Source organism: Ahaetulla prasina, chromosome 5 (genome assembly GCF_028640845.1).
Source record: "Ahaetulla prasina isolate Xishuangbanna chromosome 5, ASM2864084v1, whole genome shotgun sequence".
Taxonomy (NCBI): Eukaryota; Metazoa; Chordata; class Lepidosauria; order Squamata; family Colubridae; genus Ahaetulla; species Ahaetulla prasina.
This window is the reverse complement of record NC_080543.1, coordinates 46,897,898-46,918,549: the sequence shown is the minus strand read 5'-3', so window position 1 is coordinate 46,918,549 and position 20,652 is coordinate 46,897,898. Positions and strand designations below refer to the sequence as shown.

The window sequence follows — 20,652 nt, the reverse complement described above, 5'->3', positions numbered from 1 at the left end:
GTAGAAAAAATGTACTTACCAAAAGAGAATTGGATCGATGATTATGTGAATACTGCTGTGAAAAAAATTCTGTAGTATGATCCAGTCTATTATGCCCTCCATACTCTGGAGCATCAGAATCCAAGGCAATTTTATATGTATGGAAATAGTTAAGGATTTCTACAGTGAAATGACATCATTTAAAATAAGAAATAATACACAGAATATAATATAGTTAATTGCAGAAGTGAGCTCTTTATACAATGTTTAGATATTCTATGTGTTGTATGTCATGAACTGAACACACATGGCTTTTCATTAGCATGCTGGGGTCACATTAAAAAAAATCAAAGCAGTCATAAAAAATAAATTTCATTTGCTTAATCTTTTTTAGACAAATGTAATTAGACCTAAATAAAATAATTATATGTAGTTATCTTTCAATATACAAAATACAGATGGCTCTTAGTATGTTTAGCAATTTTCTTCTATATAATTATAATTAGGGAACAAATTTTGAAGACAGTTTAGGGAAATAGGTTATTATAAGGAATCAAACTGCTCTCTAATCTACATGAACAAGGGTTATATATACTACTATTTAAGTACCTGTTTATTATTCAGTATAAAATATACTTACCTATTTTACCTGAAGGAATAAATTCAATCTATACCCAGTTATTTAGTAATAAACTGCTTGTAGGAAAATTGAATTTACTTTGGCGTAAACATGTGTAAAGGTAAAGGTTCCCCTCACACATACATGCTAGTCGTTGCCAACTCTAGGGGGCGGTGCTCATCTGCATTTCAAAGCCGAAGAGCCAGCGCTGTCTGAAGACATCTCCGTGGTCATGTGGCTGGCATGACTCAACACCAAAGGCGCACGGAACACTGTTACTTTCCCACCAAAGGTAGTCCCTATTTTTTCTACTTGCATTTTTACGTCCTTTCGAAACTGCTAGGTTGGCAGAAGCTGGGACAAGTAACGACAGCTCACCCCGTTACACGGCAGCACTAGGGAGTCGAACCGCTGAGCTGCCGACCTTTTGATCGACAAGCTCAATGGACTGTCAATAATCATGAATTAAATATAAAGAAAAATTACTTAACATATGAACTTGGGTCCCACTTAATTTACTCATGCTTTACCACCATTAACTCAATGTGACTTAAGGCATAATTATTTAATGTTCCAAGTGGAAAGTTAGAGGATTATTAGGAAACTTAATACAATGGGAACTTTGAAAAATGAAAAGCTATGATATTTATTTACAGCCAAAAAAAAAAAGTCAAATACCATTCATGTGTCCACACATAAACACACACATAAATATATTCAAGAAAAGTCTGGACATGACAGTCATGTCCCAACTTGGTCCTTAAGCAAGAATGACCCTCAACTCCATTCGGTGTAAAAGGTTACTTTTACTAAGGGCTGAGTGTATTACAGTATAGCAAAGCCAGAACTGAGGTTTGCACACCAACTTTTCATGGTTAACCCCCTTTGTCCCATCCCATTGTTGACCCCTCATTGTCCAATTATATTCACATAAAATATTTTAGGAACAGTCTTTTCAACTGTAGAGTAGGCGTTTCGGAAGTGAATGTCTTTCCCAGCTGTCTGACCTTGAAGTTGTGTCTCCAGAAACTACCATGAGTCATTAGCTTTCTCCCACTCCCATTCAGCTCCCCCATACTTCATGGCAGACTGGCAGCCAGTGAATGCGAAGCACAGGAGTGAGATGACAGGTCCAGTTAATAATGTAAGAAAGGCTGTTCTAAATCTATCATGATATCACAATCTTTGAAATCATTCAATCATCATTTTAAATGCTAACTCAGATTTCTTATGCTACCACATAAAATTAGGCTGCATTTTCTTTGGGACTTGTTTGTAACATTGTCGCATTAGCAAGTCCTTCCCAAAAGTTTTTTTTTTTGGAATATCTTTACTTTGTTAGATAGGCTTGTTTCTAGAACAGAACAGAATAGAATAGAACAGAACAGAATTCTTTACTGGCCAAGTGTGATTGGACACACAAGGAATTTGTCTTGGTGCATACGCTCTCAATGTACGTAAAAGAAACATTCATCAAGAATCATAGAGACAACACTTAATGATAGTCATAGGGAAAGAGTCAATTTAAGTATTAAGGATGCCAGCAACAGGGTTACAGTCATACAACCATAAGTGAGAGGAGATGGGTAATAGGAACGATGACAAAACTAATAATAATGCAGACTTAGCAGCTAGTTTCATAGTGTTGAGAGAATTATTTGTTTAGCAGAGTGATGGCATTTGGGAAAAACTGTTCTTGTGTCTAGTTATTTTGGTGTGCAGTACTCTATAGCATTGTTTTGAGGGTAGGAGTTGAAACAGTTTATGTCCAGGATGAGAGGGGTCTGTAAATATTTTCACAGCCCTCTTTTTGACTCGTGCAGTATACAGGTCCTCAGTGGAAGGCAGGTTGGTAGTAATTGTTTTTTCTGCATTTCTAATTATTCTCTGAAGTCTGTGTCTTGTTGGGTTGCAGAACCAAACCAGACAGTTATACAGATGCAGATGACATAATTCCTCTGTAGAACTGGATCAGCAGCTCTTTGGGCAGTTTGAGCTTTCTGAAAGAACATTCTTTGTTGTGCTTTTTTGATGATGTTTTTGATGTTGGGTGTCCATTTTAGGTCACGAGATATGGTAGAATCTAGAAATTTGAAGGTCTCTACTGTTGATACTGTGTTGTCTAGTACTGTAAGTGTGGTAGTATGGGAGGGTTTCTCATAAAGTCCACCACCAATTCTTCGGTTTTGAGTATGTACAGTTCCAAATTGTTCCGGTTGCACCATGAGGCTAGTTGTTCAACCTCCTGTCTGTATGTGGATTCATCATTGTCTTGAATGAGACCGATCACTGTTGTGTCATCTGCAAACTTCAGTAGTTTAACAGATGGATTGTTTGAAATGCAGTCATTGGTATATAGAGAGAAGTAGAAAGAGCACACAGCTTTGGGGGGCCCCTGTGCTAATTGTACAGGTATCTGATGTGATTCTGCTTAGTTCACCTGCTGCTTCCTGTCTGTTAGGAAGCTTATGATCCATTTACAAGTGTGTTCAGGTACCTGTAGCTGGTTTAGTTTAGTTAGAAGAATGTCTGGAATGATGGTATTGAATGCTGAACTGTTATATTGTGGGTTCAGGTGCCGATAAGGTGTAGGCAGGACTCTGGATAGCAGGTAACTTACTTCATTAACCTTAACATATCTAACACAGTGACAAAATACAAAACAAACAAAAAACTCTCTCCCTCTCTGTTGATAGCCCTTTTATACCGGCTGTCAACTGGCTTAGCCAATCAACACAGAGAAGGTATCTGATGTGATTCTGCTTAGTTCACCTGCTGCTTCCTGTCTGTTAGGAAGCTTATGATCGATTTACAAGTGTGTTCAGGTTTAGTTTAGTTAGAAGAAAGTCTGGAATGATGGTGTTGAATGCTGAACTAAAGGCTATAAAGAGGACCCTTGCGTAGGTCTTTGGAGATTCAACATGTTGTAGAATGTAGTGCAGAGCCATAGTAAAAGCATCAATTGTTGATCTATTTGCTCGTTATGCAAATTGCAGGGGGTCTAACAGCAGATCCGTGATGGTTTTCAAGTGAGACAGCACTAGCCTTTCAAAGGTTTTAATAACTACAGATGTTAGAGCAACTGGTCTATACTCATTCAGTTCCTTGATGGAGGGCTTCTTCGGCACTGGGGTGATAGTAGAGTGTAGAAGCAAGAAGGAACATAGCACATCTCTAGCGATTTATTGAAGATATGGGTGAAGATGGGGGCCAGTTGGTTAGCACAGACTTTCATTCCAAAGATACAAATTAATAATGATATGGCAACTATTGCTTTTCTATTCCAGCAATGTCCTTAATACTATAGATCTTTGGCTAAATCTGAGACCAAGTCATTCCAACTGATGGAAGTAGAGAGCTTTAATTTTCTGTCTCATGGATTATCCTCAGATATTGTTCCAAAATTCTTCATTCAAGTACAGGTGTGTGCGTGTGTGTATATGTGGTGAGGTGAGAGAAAAAGATCTTAAGAGAAACAAGGATTACAAAAATGTGCTTTAAGCCTACAAAACAGAAGACACGAGGAACAAGCTTAGACAGACTTTTCCCTAATTTGCTTGAATGTACGAAGGGAGAGACAAAAAGTCAGGTTCTGTTAGTAAGCCTATATCAACAGAAAACCAACCAGACTTATGGATGCAATTTCCTGACTTGGCCTAAATGAAAGGGCTGACAGTCTCCCACACAGAATATTTTTCTCCCTAGCCTAGAACAATATATTTCCTATTAGAATAATAATGGACAGATATAACACATGAAAATACTGCACATGTAGATATTCCAATATAAAAGTTGAATTTATATCATGTGTTGATAAATTCTCACTATGGCAATGGCAAACTGAACTTCTGCTACAAGATGTAACTGTTTTTATGCTCAAGAGGTTACCACTTTCCCTTAATGGGACTAATTTCCTCTCAGAATGCTGAAAGTTTCTGATCAACAGTATAGCTTACAGAAATTATTTAATATAGCTCTTACATTAATAACTGTTCCTAAAAAATTAAATGATGAAAATTACTTAGGGCAGCCTTTGCTTGACCTAAATTCTGTGAACGTATTACAGTGTGTTCAAAGCTGATGCTTAAGTCAGCATGTTTCACAGAGGATTGACCCAGAAAAACTCCTAAAACAGCATGCAGAAACTTTCTTCCAGTAATTGTTTATATTGACAATCATTTTTAGTTCCTCCTTGCCTATCACAAAGAAGAGATCAAAATACTATTTGGATTACTTTACTGCTGCTTCTCCATTGAAATACGATTTCAGCAGGTGCCAGCACACTGCTGAAATGATTCATTATGTATTTATAGAGGTAAAACAAGTACGTGAAGTGTTGATGGCAGCGGGACCTGTTAAGTCACTAGTGATAAGAAAAAACAAAATGAAGGCTGAGTGAAGCTGTAAGAAAATCAGTCTGCCAAAGGCACAGAAGCAAAAATTAGATACGAACATCTAAATTAAACCAAGTGATACAGAAGCTATAAAGCAATTAAAAATTATAGCCAATTATAAACCAATTATTTTGTTGCCAGGTATCTCCACATTCAAATTTGGAAAGTCTAAAGAAAAGGATATATTAAAATATAGAAGCAGTTATGCTAAAAAGTATCTGCTAGGCCCAAAGGCCTTTTTCGCCAAATTGCTCTGCATTTTTTCTGCCTTATTTAATGCTGCTTTTTCTTCCTGTCGTTTGAAGACTTTTCTCTCCATAGCCTCCTTCATTTTATCATTTCTCCTAATATCTTTTTCATATATAATGCCCCTGATGCTTGTGTGGCATTTTCTAACGTAATCATTCTTGTGTTTTAAGGTTTCTTCACTGTTTTTCCTTATGTCATTTCCATACATTATGCTGGGAGACTAAATAAGAGTCTTACTCTTATTAAAGACTTATTCTTATTGAAGTTGTTCCAGTTTAACATACTTCTCATTTCTTCTCCTTCATATTCCCTTTTTTCCATTCCAAAGTTCCATTGCTGACACCACCTATATGAAATGCTGAGTCTGGGAACTGAATTACATACTGAAAAATATTGTAGGACAGAAATATCTGCCCATTCATTCCTTAATGCAAATGGGTACAAATATATCTTCAACAAAATTCTCTAACTAACCCTGTTTCCTTTAAAATAAACAGAATAACAGAGTTGGAAGGGTCCCTGGAGGTCTTCTAGTCCAACCGTGCTTAGGCAAGAAACCCTACATTACTTCAGACAAATGGTTATCCAATCTCTTCTTAAAAACTTCCAGTGTTGGAGCATTCACAGTTTCTGGAGACAAGTTGTTCCACTGATTAATTGTTCTGTCAGGAAATTTCTCCTTAGTTCTAAGATGCTTCTCTCCTTGATTAGTTTCAACCCATTGCTTTTTGTCCTATCCTCAGGTGCTTTGGAGAACAGCCCAACTCCCTCTTCTTTGTGGCAACCCCTGAGATATTGGAACACTGCTATCATGTCTCCCCTAATCCCTCTTTTCATTAAACTAGACATATCCAGTTCCTGCAGCTGTTCTTCATATGCTTTAGCCTCCAGTCCACTAATCATCTTTGTTGCTCTTCTCTGCACACTTTTTAGTCTCCACATCTTTTTTACATCATGACAACCAAGACTGGATGCAGTATTCCAAGTGTGGCCTTCTCAAGGCATTATAAAGTGGTATTAACACTTCATGTGATCTTGATTCTATCCGTCTGTTTATGCAGCCTAGAACTGTGTTGGCTTTTTTGGAAGCTGCTGCACACTGCTGGCTCATATTTAAACGGTTGTCCACTAGGAATCCAAGATCCCTCTCACAGTTACTATTGACCGAGGTACCACATATACCTTACCTGTGCATTTTGTTTTTCTTGCCTAAATGTAGAACCTTACTTTTTTCACCACTGAATTTCATTTTGTTAGATAGTGTCCAATGTTCAAGTCTGTCAAGGTCCTTCTGTACCTGGGTACTTGGCCTAAAATAGAGCCTTGGGGTACCACACGGTATATTTCCCTCCATGTAGATGCGTTTCATTGAGGACTACACATTTGAGTGTGGTTGGTCAGCCAATTAAACCTAATAGACTTGTGTGTTTTTTGGCTATGATCAGCTTTATGGGCTTGGCATTATTAATAATAGACTTTCATCATCCTTGTTATCCATTAATTATCTCAACCTTTTATCTGTCAGATCAAATCAATCAGGTTGTCATGTGTTGTTCTTCATCTGAGGTTGTAGTTACCTACTTTTAAGAACTGCTAAGGACCAGATGACTTTTACTATATCCTAATACGTAAAACCACAGAACTCAAAGAGGATGTATTTTCTTTTTCACTTGATGTAGGTTCAATTCCAGCAAGATGGAGTTACTTTGGATTTGGAGACCATCTGCGTATATCATTGTTGGTCACATATGATGCTGAATTTAATCATAAGCTGAAGGTACTTTTGGACTTGAAGGTCTTCCTCATAGTTAGATGACTTCTATAGGTATGGCCATTCCTGGATGAAGAGGCTCTGTGGATGATCACTTATGCCTTGGTCATTTATTGCATAAATTATTGCAGAACAGAACAGAATGGAAGTGCCCTTGAAAACAATCTAGAAAATATAGCTGGTCCAAATGCAATGCATGTATTATGTTTGAGATTTGCCAGCTCAACAAGTTTACGCTTGAAGAATATTTCTTAGATTATATTGGAAAGTATTTCCTTGATTATTGTAACTGATGATCAGGGTCTACAGTATTGTCACGGACACTACACATCCTCTCCATGACCAGTTTTTCTTCTGGAAGGAGGCTTTGTTGTATTTGAACATCTAGATTCAGTCACAGCTTTGTTCCATATAGTATCAACCATGTAAACCTTTAAGTTTCCTCTTTCCACTATGTATTCAAAATGTACAGTGATTAATATGTATGTATGTGTGTGTATTTATTGAGAGTGGGCAACAGAATTTCATTTTTAATATGTGCTAGTGTGTTCACAGAAAAATAGGACAATAAAAGTTATCTTACTTTATCTATCTTATCTACTATGTATTTTTAATCCTTATTCAATTTATGGAATATACATACACTGCTTAGAGTCAGTTTAATTACAGTAAATGAAATTGATCATTCTTCCTAATTTTTTTTGTTTTGTTTCAAACCCTCCCAGTTCCATTGGCTTTTAGCTGGCTGAATACCTCAAAAATATTGTGTTCATTTATATAAAGCTATTAAGAAGAATCTTATGATCAAGCAAGTTATACAATATGAAAACTGCATAATGGCATACCAAATTTGAAACAGCCTTTTCATGTCTTTGCAAATAAGACAATTAGTTCATATAATTAAGAATCCAAATTATGTTCAGTGGGTACAAATTAATTTAGCACAATATTCTCTATTCATAAGGGAGATTTCGTACCTTACTGACATTAAGAAATTAATATCTGCTGTCTCAAATCCATACATAAACCTTACTTTAGAAATCTGGGGACTATAGTCTAATGTTTATTCTCTTTTTTCTTCTTTACTTTTGATTTGAGCTTGCTATATTTTTTATTGTGTATTTTTTTCAATAAAAAGCAAGAAAGGATCATATAATCTTCCTCCCCCTGATTATAGTACTAATTTCTCTCTCTTAAAGCAGCAAGGCTCTGCAGTTCTTGCTGTGATACCACTAAGGAAAGAAGGAATCATGGCAGCATCCTTTATTATGCCATATAAGGAAAATTTTGCCACAGATTGAACATTGAAATTAATCAAAAGCCATTAGATAGGAAGCGATGATAGTTTTATTCTTGATTTCTTGAAAGGCCAATTACCAAAACAATAATTCTTACTCAAGAGAAATAGTACCTGCTTTTTATAGTTTCAGCAGTCTCAGCTTGTTCAAACTTTCCCTGAGGAGTGCTGCTGAAATATATCCAAATCTCTGAGATGTTAACAGATTCATTTTCATTTTGAATTAATATTTTCAATTTCTTACATGAAATCTGTGCTGGTCTCCACTAGCTGCTTTCCCTAGCATGCGTATTGAGGTTGAGTGTTTCGTAACATACTCAAATATTTCAATATTGCATTAGTGGAAGATCACATAAATCAAATAGGTATATTTAATGAATATACTTAGCTTATTTTTTTATTACATATGTACGCATGTAGTCTTCTGTTCATATATGCCCTAAGCTAATTTTTAATCCATTAGAGTTCACATTACTCTTTTGATATCCTCTCTTAGGGTATGAATGAGGATTCTAGTTGAGTCTTAACTACAAAAATGAATGTTTTGCATTTGGTTTTTTGTCTGTGATATTCATGGCTAGATGTTCTAGCAATCATAGAAATGTTTACATTTGTATTTATTTCATAGCGGAAGGATTCAGGTGTGGTATTTGCATTTAAGTTCAATTTGGATTTTCTACTGCCTCTCTGCACTTATATCAAGATATACAGACATATACCGTATTTTTTGGTCTATAAGATGCTCCGGACTATAAGACGTACCCTAGCTTTTGAGGAGGAAAATAAGAAAAAAAAAATCTCCCAGCAATTTGCCTCCTTGCAGCAAACAGCAAACAGCCTGATCAGCTTCAGCACAGCCTGATTTAGCATCAGCTGATTGGCAGTTTGATCTGCCTCCCAGAATACCACCTATCAGCTGTTCCAGGCTGCGGGGATCGTTACTGCCCATCACTATCATTGCTGCCCATTGCCACTGCCATCTATCGCCACCTCCACATGCTCATTTTCGGCCTCCATGCATCCCATTTTTGGCCCCTGCGTGCCCCTTTTTTTGGCCTCCATGTGTCCCATTTTCAACTCGCTCCAGGTGGCAATCCCTGCAGCCTGGAAATACTGATAGGTGATATTCTGGAAGGCAGATCAAACTGCCAATCAGCTGGCTCATGCTAAATCAGGCTGTGCTGAAGCTGACCAGGCTGTTTGCTGCAAGGAGGCAAATTGCTGGGAGGCAGAGGCCGAAGGGTGGGATCTGGCAGGTGGGCAGGGCTTCGGCAACATTCGTTGTATAAGACGCACAGACATTTCCACCCATTTTTTTGGGGGGGTGGACTGGGTCTTATACACCGAAAAATACAGTAATAAATTTGCACCATTTTTTACTGTGTGATGATGTACTATTTTACCAATGTCAAATTATTCCATAGTCAGATATCTAGGCTTTAAAATGCTTCTGTGCTAACTCTGTGAAAGGGGCAACATGCTATAATCTGAACTCAAAAGACATCATATACGGAACTGTGTAGGATGTTTTCCTAGGGAAGTTGATTTTGACTTTATAAGACTAATATTCCTAGACACTGAAATGCAGAGGACAATTCCTTTCCTATAGAATTCCATCTTTGTTTTAGAATCTAGGCCATCAGTTAAATCAATCACACAAGTACATATACATACTAATAGAGTTATCCTACAGATAATGTGCAAGTCAACCAGAATCAGTTGGTTGAGATGGGCAGCTACAGAAACTAATTAACTAAATAACAAAATATATAAGTCTTAAGGTAGTTTTTAAATACTATTTCCATTGCCTTTGACTAAAATTTTAATCTCCCAAAGCCTGAATTAGAAGGGCGGAAAAACTCCACAAATATCATCTGAAAAGTGATCTCTATTACCGGTATCATAAACATCACAGAAACCTATAGTTGTAATTTTATCTCTAATATTTTTTTTCAATACAGTATCAATAAACACAATGTCTATCTCATTGTGGTTTATGAATGTAAGACTAATGCCTCTTCTTGCTTACCTTGTTCTAAATATATGATTGATTTTATCATTTGTTACTGCTACAAAAAATCTGTAATTTTTAATTTTACATTTAAATTTACTGAGAAATGTTTTAGTTCTTCAAATTATATATATATATGATGAAAAAATTAACAGAGAGCAGTGACAATATCTTTCTATACTCCTTCTATCTTCGCTATTTCTCAGCATACTTATTAATTTGAAAAAAAATTAACCAAGAGAATTTTGAAATTAAAAATATATCCATGGATGTTTGCTTGGAAATGTCCCCCTTTCACAATAAAACCTACCTGACAAGGTTGCTGCTGAGAAACAAATTGCAAAATATATTGTTATACAGTATATGCTTTCCTGAACTCCTGAACGATAAATGCAGTATCGGTTTAAGAAAAAAAAAAGAACTCTACTTTTATAACTTGGCTATTTCAACCTCCTACATTAGCTCAAGCAACAAAAGGAATATTAATGGTGATAAGTTGGAAGCAAATGTGTGATCTGTATTGTGTTCACTACCAAAATAGCAGAACCAATGACCCTTAATGTAGACTGATACTAAAGTGAGAATATGACATTATTTATCATATCTCACACTTAATTACTATGTTTTTAGTATATTCCTGAACAAATTCTTATTTTTAAAAAGAATTGATGCAGGCTTAATGCCACATGAAGCATCGCTAGATATATTTAGACCATAGAAAAAGAACATGAAATCAACTTCCTACATACAAATATAATATTTATATTCATGAGTAATAATTATTCATGAAGATCATGATGTGGCATGATTATTTTAGAAATTCTGAGGATTATTGCAAAAGCAACAGCATTTATCAAGGATTTTGTGAAAAACAAGCTAGTTTCAATACTTTATGGACTGGTTTATATCAATATTTATCAGGGTATTTAAAAAGCAATTGCTCTTGTCTATTACAGATAAAGTAGTCTTATTTTCTAAGCCAAACTACCTGCAACACAATACATGAAATGGCCATCAGCTTATGTCTTAATATCAAGGCTATAAAACTGATCATGATACAGAGTGATACACTCAGCCATTAACCTTTCTAGATACAAGAAAATTCTTGTTACTCAGTGAAGCAAGAGTAGTTGAAGGTGCTTCAGCAAGAACTAAGTGGCAACATTATTTCTCTGGGAAGAGCCAGCCTCATATTTTTATTTTACAAGTAATATGAGAAAGTAAAAAAACTTTTATCATCAGCTATTGGATTAATACTTTTATTGCTGGTGTGTAATTGTAAATTCAAATTAAATTTTAGATTTAAAAAAATATTTTTCTTAATTAATTTAAATTAAAACATTAAATTAAAATCAAAATCAGCTTCTTCCAAGCAAGTTAGTTTTGAAAAGATGACAGAAATTAGATTTCAATATAGGAACAAGATAAAATCGTAACTAACATGCATACGATGGCACTAAAAACCTATTGCTTCACACGGTTATGGTTTGAAGTGTGAATAGAGACTATTTAAAATATGTATATATTCAGTTCCTTATGTATGTAGAAAAATTCATAATTACTCTAGTATTTTCTCCCTAAACTGCTACCTAATTTCTGGAAAAAAATAGTTACCTTTTTTCTTCTATAGAAACGTTTCTTGGATAGCTGAAGGGAAGTTGAAGAAAAACATTTTATTACTCTGTTTTTAAAGTCAAAGGCTGTGGCAAACCAATAAAAAACTGAACCAAAAAAAATATCCCTAAATGAACTTCATCAATTTTATTTGATTTATATCCATTTATTTTTCCTCCATGAAACTGAGGATAAATAATTTAAGGATTTCTGAAATAGCACCCAGTTTTTATCCTCTTGCTTTTGCAGGTATAAAACGTTTATAGTTTTGTAGCAAAGAGAATGGAGAAGTGGCCTTTGACTGATATAACAGAAATATTGACTGATACTGCAGTAATATGCAAAGAAGTATAAACTATTTGGCTTGCAATTATATCTCCATCAATTTGTATATACTGAAGAGATTTATTTGAAGTAGCCTCAGCTTTATGTTGAAGCCACAAGAGCCTAAAATGTTTTAATGTGTTTTCTGAAGAATCAAATATATTGGATTATGAGAAGGAGGAAGAGATGAAAACATTGTTCAGAGAAAGTATGCAAATATTGCCCTTTTCAGAAAATCCCAAGGGATACTCTTATATTTGTATAGTTATATACTTGTGATTGTACATAAGTAATTACAAACTAATAACCAGTATGCAATCCACTATCAAAAATAAAATAATCTTCCTATTAAAAAGGGGAGAAAAGGGTATTTGAATAATACTGCAAAAACATTCACATTTTAATAGTATTAGTTGTAACAGATTAAGCATCTTGATGAAAGTTGGCATTTTGTGATCTTAAGTTAAATTATTTGTCTTCATTTTATGTAAAGATTGAATTCTAATAACCAGGGACACTTACATAAGTGCACTTCAAAGCATGAACAAGCAAGCAGCTCAGAGAGACAATTTTGCCTTGGGCAATCAGTCTCTAGTGACTCATTCCAAGTGACCTTGTTTGCTCATTAGAAGCTCTAGGTGCATCTTACAAATGTCAGGGAACTTTAATTTGCTTTTTTAAAGATGGATGTAATCTGAATGTTGATGTTAATCTTCCCAAGATTTCAGGGCATATCAGCCATTATTTATATTGCTTTTGAAATGACATATTCTTCCATTCTTGTATGAATTTGCATTAGTACATCTTTGCTCAACCTGTTAAATTGTTTTCATGCCTTATATATAATATGCAAATCTAAGCATATTGCATCTATACACATATTAAGATAAAAATAAAGAGTCTGCCTAATAGTCAATGAATAACTTATTTACACATTTCCCTGGGTATTCTGAATTATCAACCAATGTAAACATCACAATTTGATGTATATAAATGAGATAGAATCATACTGAACTGTATTGTAGCGCAACCAAAACAATCTGGAACTAAACACACTCAAAACCGTAGAAATGGTGGTAGACTTTAGGAGAAACCCCTTCCATACTTCCACCTCTCACAATACTAGACAACACAGTATCAACAGTAGAAATCTTTAAATTTCTAGGTTCTATCATATCGCAAGATCTAAAATGGACAGCTAACATCAAAAACATCATCAAAAAAGGACAACAAAGAATGTTCTTCCTGCGCCAACTCAGTAAGCTCAAACTGCCCAAGGAGCTGCTGATTCAGTTCTACAAAGGAATTATTGAGTCTGTCATTTGCACCTCTATAACTGTCTGGTTCGGTTCTGCAACCCAACAAGAAAGACACAGACTTCAGAGGATAATTAGAACTGCAGAAAAAATAATTGCTACCAACCTGCCTTCCATTGAGGACCTGTATACTGCACAAATCAAGAAGAGGGCCGTGAAAATATTTACAGATCCCTCACATCCAGGACATAAACTGTTTCAACTCCTACCCTCAAAGCGACGCTATAGAGCACTGCACACCAGAACAACTAGACACAAGAACAGTTTTTTCCCGAAGGCCATCACTCTGCTAAACAAATAATTCCCTCAACACTGTCAAACTATTTACTGAATCTGCACTACTATTAATCTTCTCATAGTTCCCATCACCAATCTCTTTCCACTTATGACTGTATGACTATAACTTGTTGCTGGCAATCCTTATGATTTATATTGATATATTGACCATCAATTGTGTTGTAAATGTTGTACCTTGATGAACGTATCTTTTCTTTTATGTACACTGAGAGCATATGCACCAAGACAAATTCCTTGTGTGTCCAATCACACTTGGCCAATAAAAATTCTATTCTATTCTATTCTATTCTATTCTATTCTATTCTATTCTATTCTATTCTATTCTATTCTATTCTATTCTATTCTATTCTATTCTTTTTTATGTTGATTTCTCAAGGCATTTCAGGACACTATAAATGGGTTACCAATTGCATAAACCCTACGTATTTTTCTTTTCTAGTCCTAATTATTGAGTCCTTTTAGTGCTTTCCACCTTTCCTTTGCCCCAGGCTATTGGAGAGTAGCACTTTATTCTGTTCCAGCAATATCTTAAAATATCCTTAAATATTTATAAATTCCTTAAAATATCCAACCTAGAACTAAGAAGAAAATTCCTGACCATGAGAACAATTAATCAGTGGAACGCCTTACCTCTGAAAGATGCGGGTACTCCATTACTGGAGGTTTTAAAGAACAGTTAGTCCAGAATAATATAGAGTCCTGCTTGGACAGGGACTTAGACTAGAAGACTTCCAAGGTCCCTTTCAATCCTATTATTCCATGTTCTAGCCGCCATTGCTGTCCACATAAGCTGTTTTTAAAGGTCCACTTGTTGTTTATGAGACATACATGTGGGTGTTGAAGCTAGAGAGAAAAGATATTAGCTATCCACTCCTAATACTTAATTCATCTCAATTAAATCATTCTCATGCAGGTCTAGGCTAGCAACCTCCATAGATAATAGAAGTTATTTTAAGAGCTGTATGAACATGACATTTATATTGTTTATTTGTAACTGATAGGAAGGGATCTTTCCTCTGGCTTTTTAAAAATATTTGTTTCACAGTGTCATCATACTACCAGTACCCACATTTCCCAATAAGTACTCTTTTAAAATTTTATTTTAGAGAATAGGCATTAATGGATGGTATATGTAAGAACAAGAATTTAAGTTTTATATTTGTGGTAGGTGATATCATTAACTTTGGACTATACTTCCACCAATAATTATCATGGACCTCCAACATGTTTACCTCAAATTTATTTGGCCCTTGGTTACTACTGCTATCTAGTTGTTTCTGTGAAACTAGACTGAAGCTGCCATACCTAAAGATAGAGCTGGCACATAAGGAAGGTAAATAAAAGCCAGGGATCTTTTCTAAAATGTCCCTTAGAGGAGGTAGTTAAGAAGGAACCAAGTAGCTAAGGAAACAAATTAAAAAAAAATACATGAATGGGACAAAAGCAATTGGGCCTGGCCACATGAAAAACTCCTTCCCAAGTCCCATTAATAGCTACCAGACTTGAAATCAACAAGGCAAGTGTAGCTGCCAGTGTTGTGAATCAACAACACAAGGACTTTGGGAGAAAAAGGATTCCTTAACTCCACCTACTCATTGAGTCCTCTTTGGATTTAGACTTGGCCACTCCCATCCCATCTGGCTGGTACCTGGCAGCATAGTTGAGAAGGACATGCGCATGGGTGACAGTATGTGTGTATGACAGAGAGAAAGGACAAATGTATTTTATAACTGTAAAGTTTTGCTGTTATTTTAAATTTACTAGGTCTCCATGTATTCCAGAGAACTAGTTGTGCCTCAATGATTGAAAGTGTTTTGACTGTGGCTGTTGACAAGGGTTGTGTGTGGGTGACCGTAAGCAGAACCTGGAAACACATGTAATACTTCCTGGAATACTTACATTCCTTATAACTTCGAAATCAAAGAACAACTACTTCTACAACACTGCAATTGTTTGAAATAATCATGTATGGAAATATGGATCCTCTTCATGCTGAAGCCAGTAAGGCGTGGAACAGAACAGGTCTAAAGTTATTCTGACTTTGAAATGTTCTAAGCTTGAAACAGCTGTTCCAATTTACAAAACAAAATTTATATATTCAGAGTCTGTTTGAAACAAAACAGTTTGTTCTAGAGTGATATGGAACAACATTATATTTATTGAAATTACTTTAGTTATTATGGGCTTTTCTGAGCACAAGATTTGACTTTTATTAGTTTTATAATACTAGCTTTATAAACATTTATAATAGTTTATCTTTCCCAATTTTCCAGTTTAGCCAATGCAGCAGTATAAATAATAATGTAAAACTGCCATTAGCTCAATTAACTTTGGTGATGTAGATGAAGTGCTGGGAAAATGCACAATTACTTAGCTGCCTGCCTCAAGACTGAAAGCTATTGTACATTCTATCCTAACGTAGATGACAAACTCTATTGAATTGACTCTGACTAGAAATATATGTAAACAAATATATATCCACACAAGTAATATTCATACATGCTGCTAATAGTGTTGAGACTAGGTATGATATGAATGTACATACTATTAGCACTGTCCATTTTCTGAGTTTTGGGATGTATCCAACGTAATCCTAGGCTTATGACCACAATTTCTTGTCACAGTTTATAAGGGAAACACTGCAGTTAAGTTAGTAGCACAATTGTTAAGTGAATCTGGTTTTCCCAGTGACTTTGCTTGTCAAAAAGTTGCAAAAGGTGATCACATAACCCCAGGATATTGCAACCATCTTAAATGCATGCCAGTTGCCAAGCACCTGAATTTTGAATACAGGACTGTGGGGATGCTGCAATGGTTGTAAGTGTGAAAAACAGTCATAAGTCACTTTTTTCAGTGCTGCTATAACTTGAAATGGTCATTAAATGAAAGGTTGTAAGCCAAGGACTACCAGTCCAGGCACCCTCTATGCATGTTTCGATGTATTCATATGGTACTTTCACAGTTCATTTCAACATAGATTTTTTTCGTTCACAGAACTTGCCTGGAAGTTACAAATCCAATAATGGGATTTTGTTTAATCTGATATAATTAATGAAAGAAATAAGCAGTAAACCAAAATCAAAATCAATGGGAGCACCTGACTAACATTCTTTGGGTTCAGAAAATAGATAGGATTGGCTCTGGTTAGTACTTGGATAATAGACCACAAAGAAATTCAGAGGCCATAATGTACACTGAAAATTGACAGTTGATTGACAGTCCTTTAATTAGGTTGTTAATAAGTATCTATTGATTTTTATTAATATCATCTGATATTAATCCTTGTTATCTGGATGTTGATTTCTTCTGAGATGTTCTAGTCCTTTTGATTCCAACCCAATAGTCTAAGAAGAATCCAGTAGTCCAGAAGGAAAAAACAGGAACTATTCACAACGTAAGGACTGTAACAATTACTATGTAGGACAGGCAGGCAGAAGACTAGTAGAGTACATCCATGAACACCAACTAGCAATCAGAAAATTCAAGGGAAACCCCTTAATTTCACAATACTTAGACAGACTCACCCATAATTTCAACTGGAAAACTGTCAGTATCTAAGCTAAAATAAAAAATGTGAAATATTGTATTTTTTGGAGTATAAGACGCTCCCCACCCCTAAACTGGGTGGAAATGTCTGTGCATCTTATGCAGCAAATGTTGCCAAAGCCCCACCCTCCCACCCACCAGTCCTCACCCTTCAGAAATTTTCAGCCTGTACACATCGTGTTTTCGGCCTCCTCACACTGCAATAAACCATTTTAGACCTGTTCCAGGTGGCGGGGATTGACATAGAACAACCCCACTGATCACTGCCTCCGCATGTAGCACTTTCAGCCTGTTCCCCGCCGCCTGGAACTGGCTGAAAACATGATGCACGGAGGTCAAAAAGGGGGCATGCAGAGGCTAAAAACATGACGCAGAGGCCGAAACTGCAACACATGGAGGTGGTGATTGGCAGTGATGTGCTGTGGCAATCCTGGCAGCCTGGAATGGGACTAAAAAACAATCCAACCTATCAAAGGAAAAAATAATCCAACCTATCAAAAACAGCACCACAAAAAAACAGATTAGGAATACAAGTTAAAATAGGGAAAAAATGGTAAATGAACACCTGTCTACCCTAGATGAGTTCAAATCACCAGGACCGGATGGATCACACCCCAGGGTTCTGAAGGAACTGGCAGACGAAATCTCAGAACCACTGAACTATATCTTTCAAATATCCTGGAGCACAGGGCAACTGCCATAGGACTGGAAAAGAGCTGATGTAGTTCCCATCTTCAAAAAAAAAAAAGGGGGGGGGAAACAGATCCAGGAAACTACAAACCTATCAGCCTGATCTCAATACCAGGGAAGATTCTGGAAAAGATAATCAAGCAACGAATCACCAAACACCTAGAAGCAAACAAAATAATAACCAAAAGCCAACATGGGTTTGGCAAAAACAGATTATGCCAGACTAATCTTATTGCATTCTTTGACAAAGTGACAAAATTAGTGGACCAGAGGAATGCTGTCGATATAATTTACTTGGACTTCAGTAAAGCATTTGATAAAGTAGACCATAACCTACTACTAGATAAAGTAGAAAAATGTGGGTTAGACAGCACCACCACCAGATGGATTCGTAACTGGCTGACCAACCGCACTCAACGTGTAATCCTCAACGGAACTACATCCACATGGAAGGAAGTATGCAGTGGAGTACCCCAAGGCTCTGTTTTAGGCCCAGTACTCTTCAACATCTTCATCAATGACTTGGACGAGGGGATAGATGGGGAACTCATCAAATTTGCAGATGACACCAAGCTGGCAGGAATAGCCAACACTCCAGAAGATAGGCTCAAGATACAGAAGGATCTTGACAGACTTGAACATTGGGCGCTACCTAACAAAATGAAATTCAGCAGTGAAAAAAGTAAGGTTCTACATTTAGGCAAAAAAACCCAAAATGCACAGATATCTTATATGTGGTACCTTGCTCCAAGGGATCTTGGAGTCCTAGTGGACAACCATTTAGATATGAGCCAGCAGTGTGCAGCAGCTGCCAAAAAAGCCAACACAGTTCTGGGCTGCATAAACAGAGGGATAGAATCAAGAACACATGAGGTGTTAATACCACTTTATAATGCCTTGGTAAGGCCACACTTGGAATATTGCATTCAGTTTTGGTCACCACGATGTAAAAAACATGTTGAGACTCTAGAAAGAGTGCAGAGAAGAGCAACAAAGATGATTAGGGGACTGGAGGCTAAAACATATGAAGAACGGTTGCAGGAACTCGGTATGTTTAGTTTAATGAAAAGAAGGACTAGGGGAGAAATGATAGCAGTGTTCCAATATCTCAGGGGTTGCCACAAAGAAGAGGGAGTCAAACTATTCTCCAAAGCACCTGAGGGTAGAACAAGATGCAATGGGTGGAAACTAATCAAGGAGAGAAGCAATTTAGAACTAAGGAGAAATTTCCTGACAGTTAGAACAATTAATAAGTGGAACAACTTGCCTGCAGAAGTTTTGAATGCTCCACCACTGGAAAAATTTAAGAAAATGTTGGATAACCATTTGTCTGAAATGATGTAGGGTTTCCTGCCTGGGCAGGGGGTTGGACTAGAAGGCCTCCAAGGTCCTTTCCAACTCTGATATTATTATTATTATTAAAACAGAGCGTGTGGAGGCCAAAAATGAGGCACAAAGAAGCGGCGATGGGCTGTGGTGATCCCCGCAGTGTAGAACAGCTAATTGGGAGTATTCCGGAAGGCCAATCCAATCAGCTGCTCAGGCTGAATCAGGCTGTGATAACGTGCTGAAGCTGACCAGGCTATTTGCTGCAAGGACACTAGCTAGATGAATATCGATGGATGCTGGTAGGCAGAGGCAGATATTTTTTTCTTGTTTTCCTCCCCAAAAACTAATGTACATCTTATATTCCAAAAAATACAGTAATTACTGTAAACTTAACATGCAGACAAGTTAGCAATCAACAGGCACATAAACAACATTTATACACCTTTCAAAAAAGATAATAAAAAGCTAAAAAGAAAACAAAAGAACAACAACAAAAAGAGAAGATAACCTCACCAGCAATCAACATCCGGATAAACAGGGATTAACATCAGGACTAATAAACAATCCAGCAGTAAATAAGCAGGTGCCCTGGTGGCATGGTAGTAGCATTGCAGGCAAACTCTACCCACAGCCTGGAGTTTGATCCTGACAGTGCTCAAGGTTGATTAAGTCTTTCATCCTTCAGGTTGGTAAAATGAGTATGCAGATTGTTGGGGGAAATATGCTGAGATTGTAAACTGCCCAGAATTGTTATATAAAGCACTATGGGCAGGTATATATTGTATGTCTAAGTGCTATTGCTAAATAATATCCTAATTAAGGCTACATATTCAGCCAGACAAACAGTAAGCAACAGCCTAATCAAGGAACCAACAACAGATGCTACTTTTGTGCCTTTGTGCCCTTTTAAACAGCTTTTTGAATCCCATCTAATTTTACACCTTATTGTAAGACAAACCTGTGGACAATGGTTGATGAATTCTAGGTTCTCTTGTTTCATTCATTCATGGTTTATTCCAATAGTCTATTATTTTGTCAGATCTGACAAAAGAATAATCTATTTTTCTACTGGCCTAACATTTGATGTGGATTTTGTTAATTTGGATGTCCACACCAGCATGACTCTCCTAGTTCATGTTATTCTTATATTTGAGAGAGGTAGATAAAGACTAAAGGGTCTCTATCCAAAGACCTCTACTGGTAAGAGAAGAGGTAC

At 36.3% G+C, this 20,652-nt stretch overlaps 1 protein-coding gene across 3 annotated transcripts in view; it reads right to left on the bottom strand.

Moving 5' to 3' along the window:
- GBE1 (1,4-alpha-glucan branching enzyme 1) overlaps nt 1-20,652 on the bottom strand; it is a 131,109-nt gene that overhangs the window by 12,599 nt on the left and 97,858 nt on the right. For all 3 annotated transcript variants that reach the window (XM_058185134.1, XM_058185135.1, XM_058185136.1), the window contains exon 15: nt 20-137. In XM_058185134.1, coding sequence (XP_058041117.1) covers nt 20-137 — 118 coding nt within the window. The remainder of the gene's footprint in view (nt 1-19; nt 138-20,652) is intronic.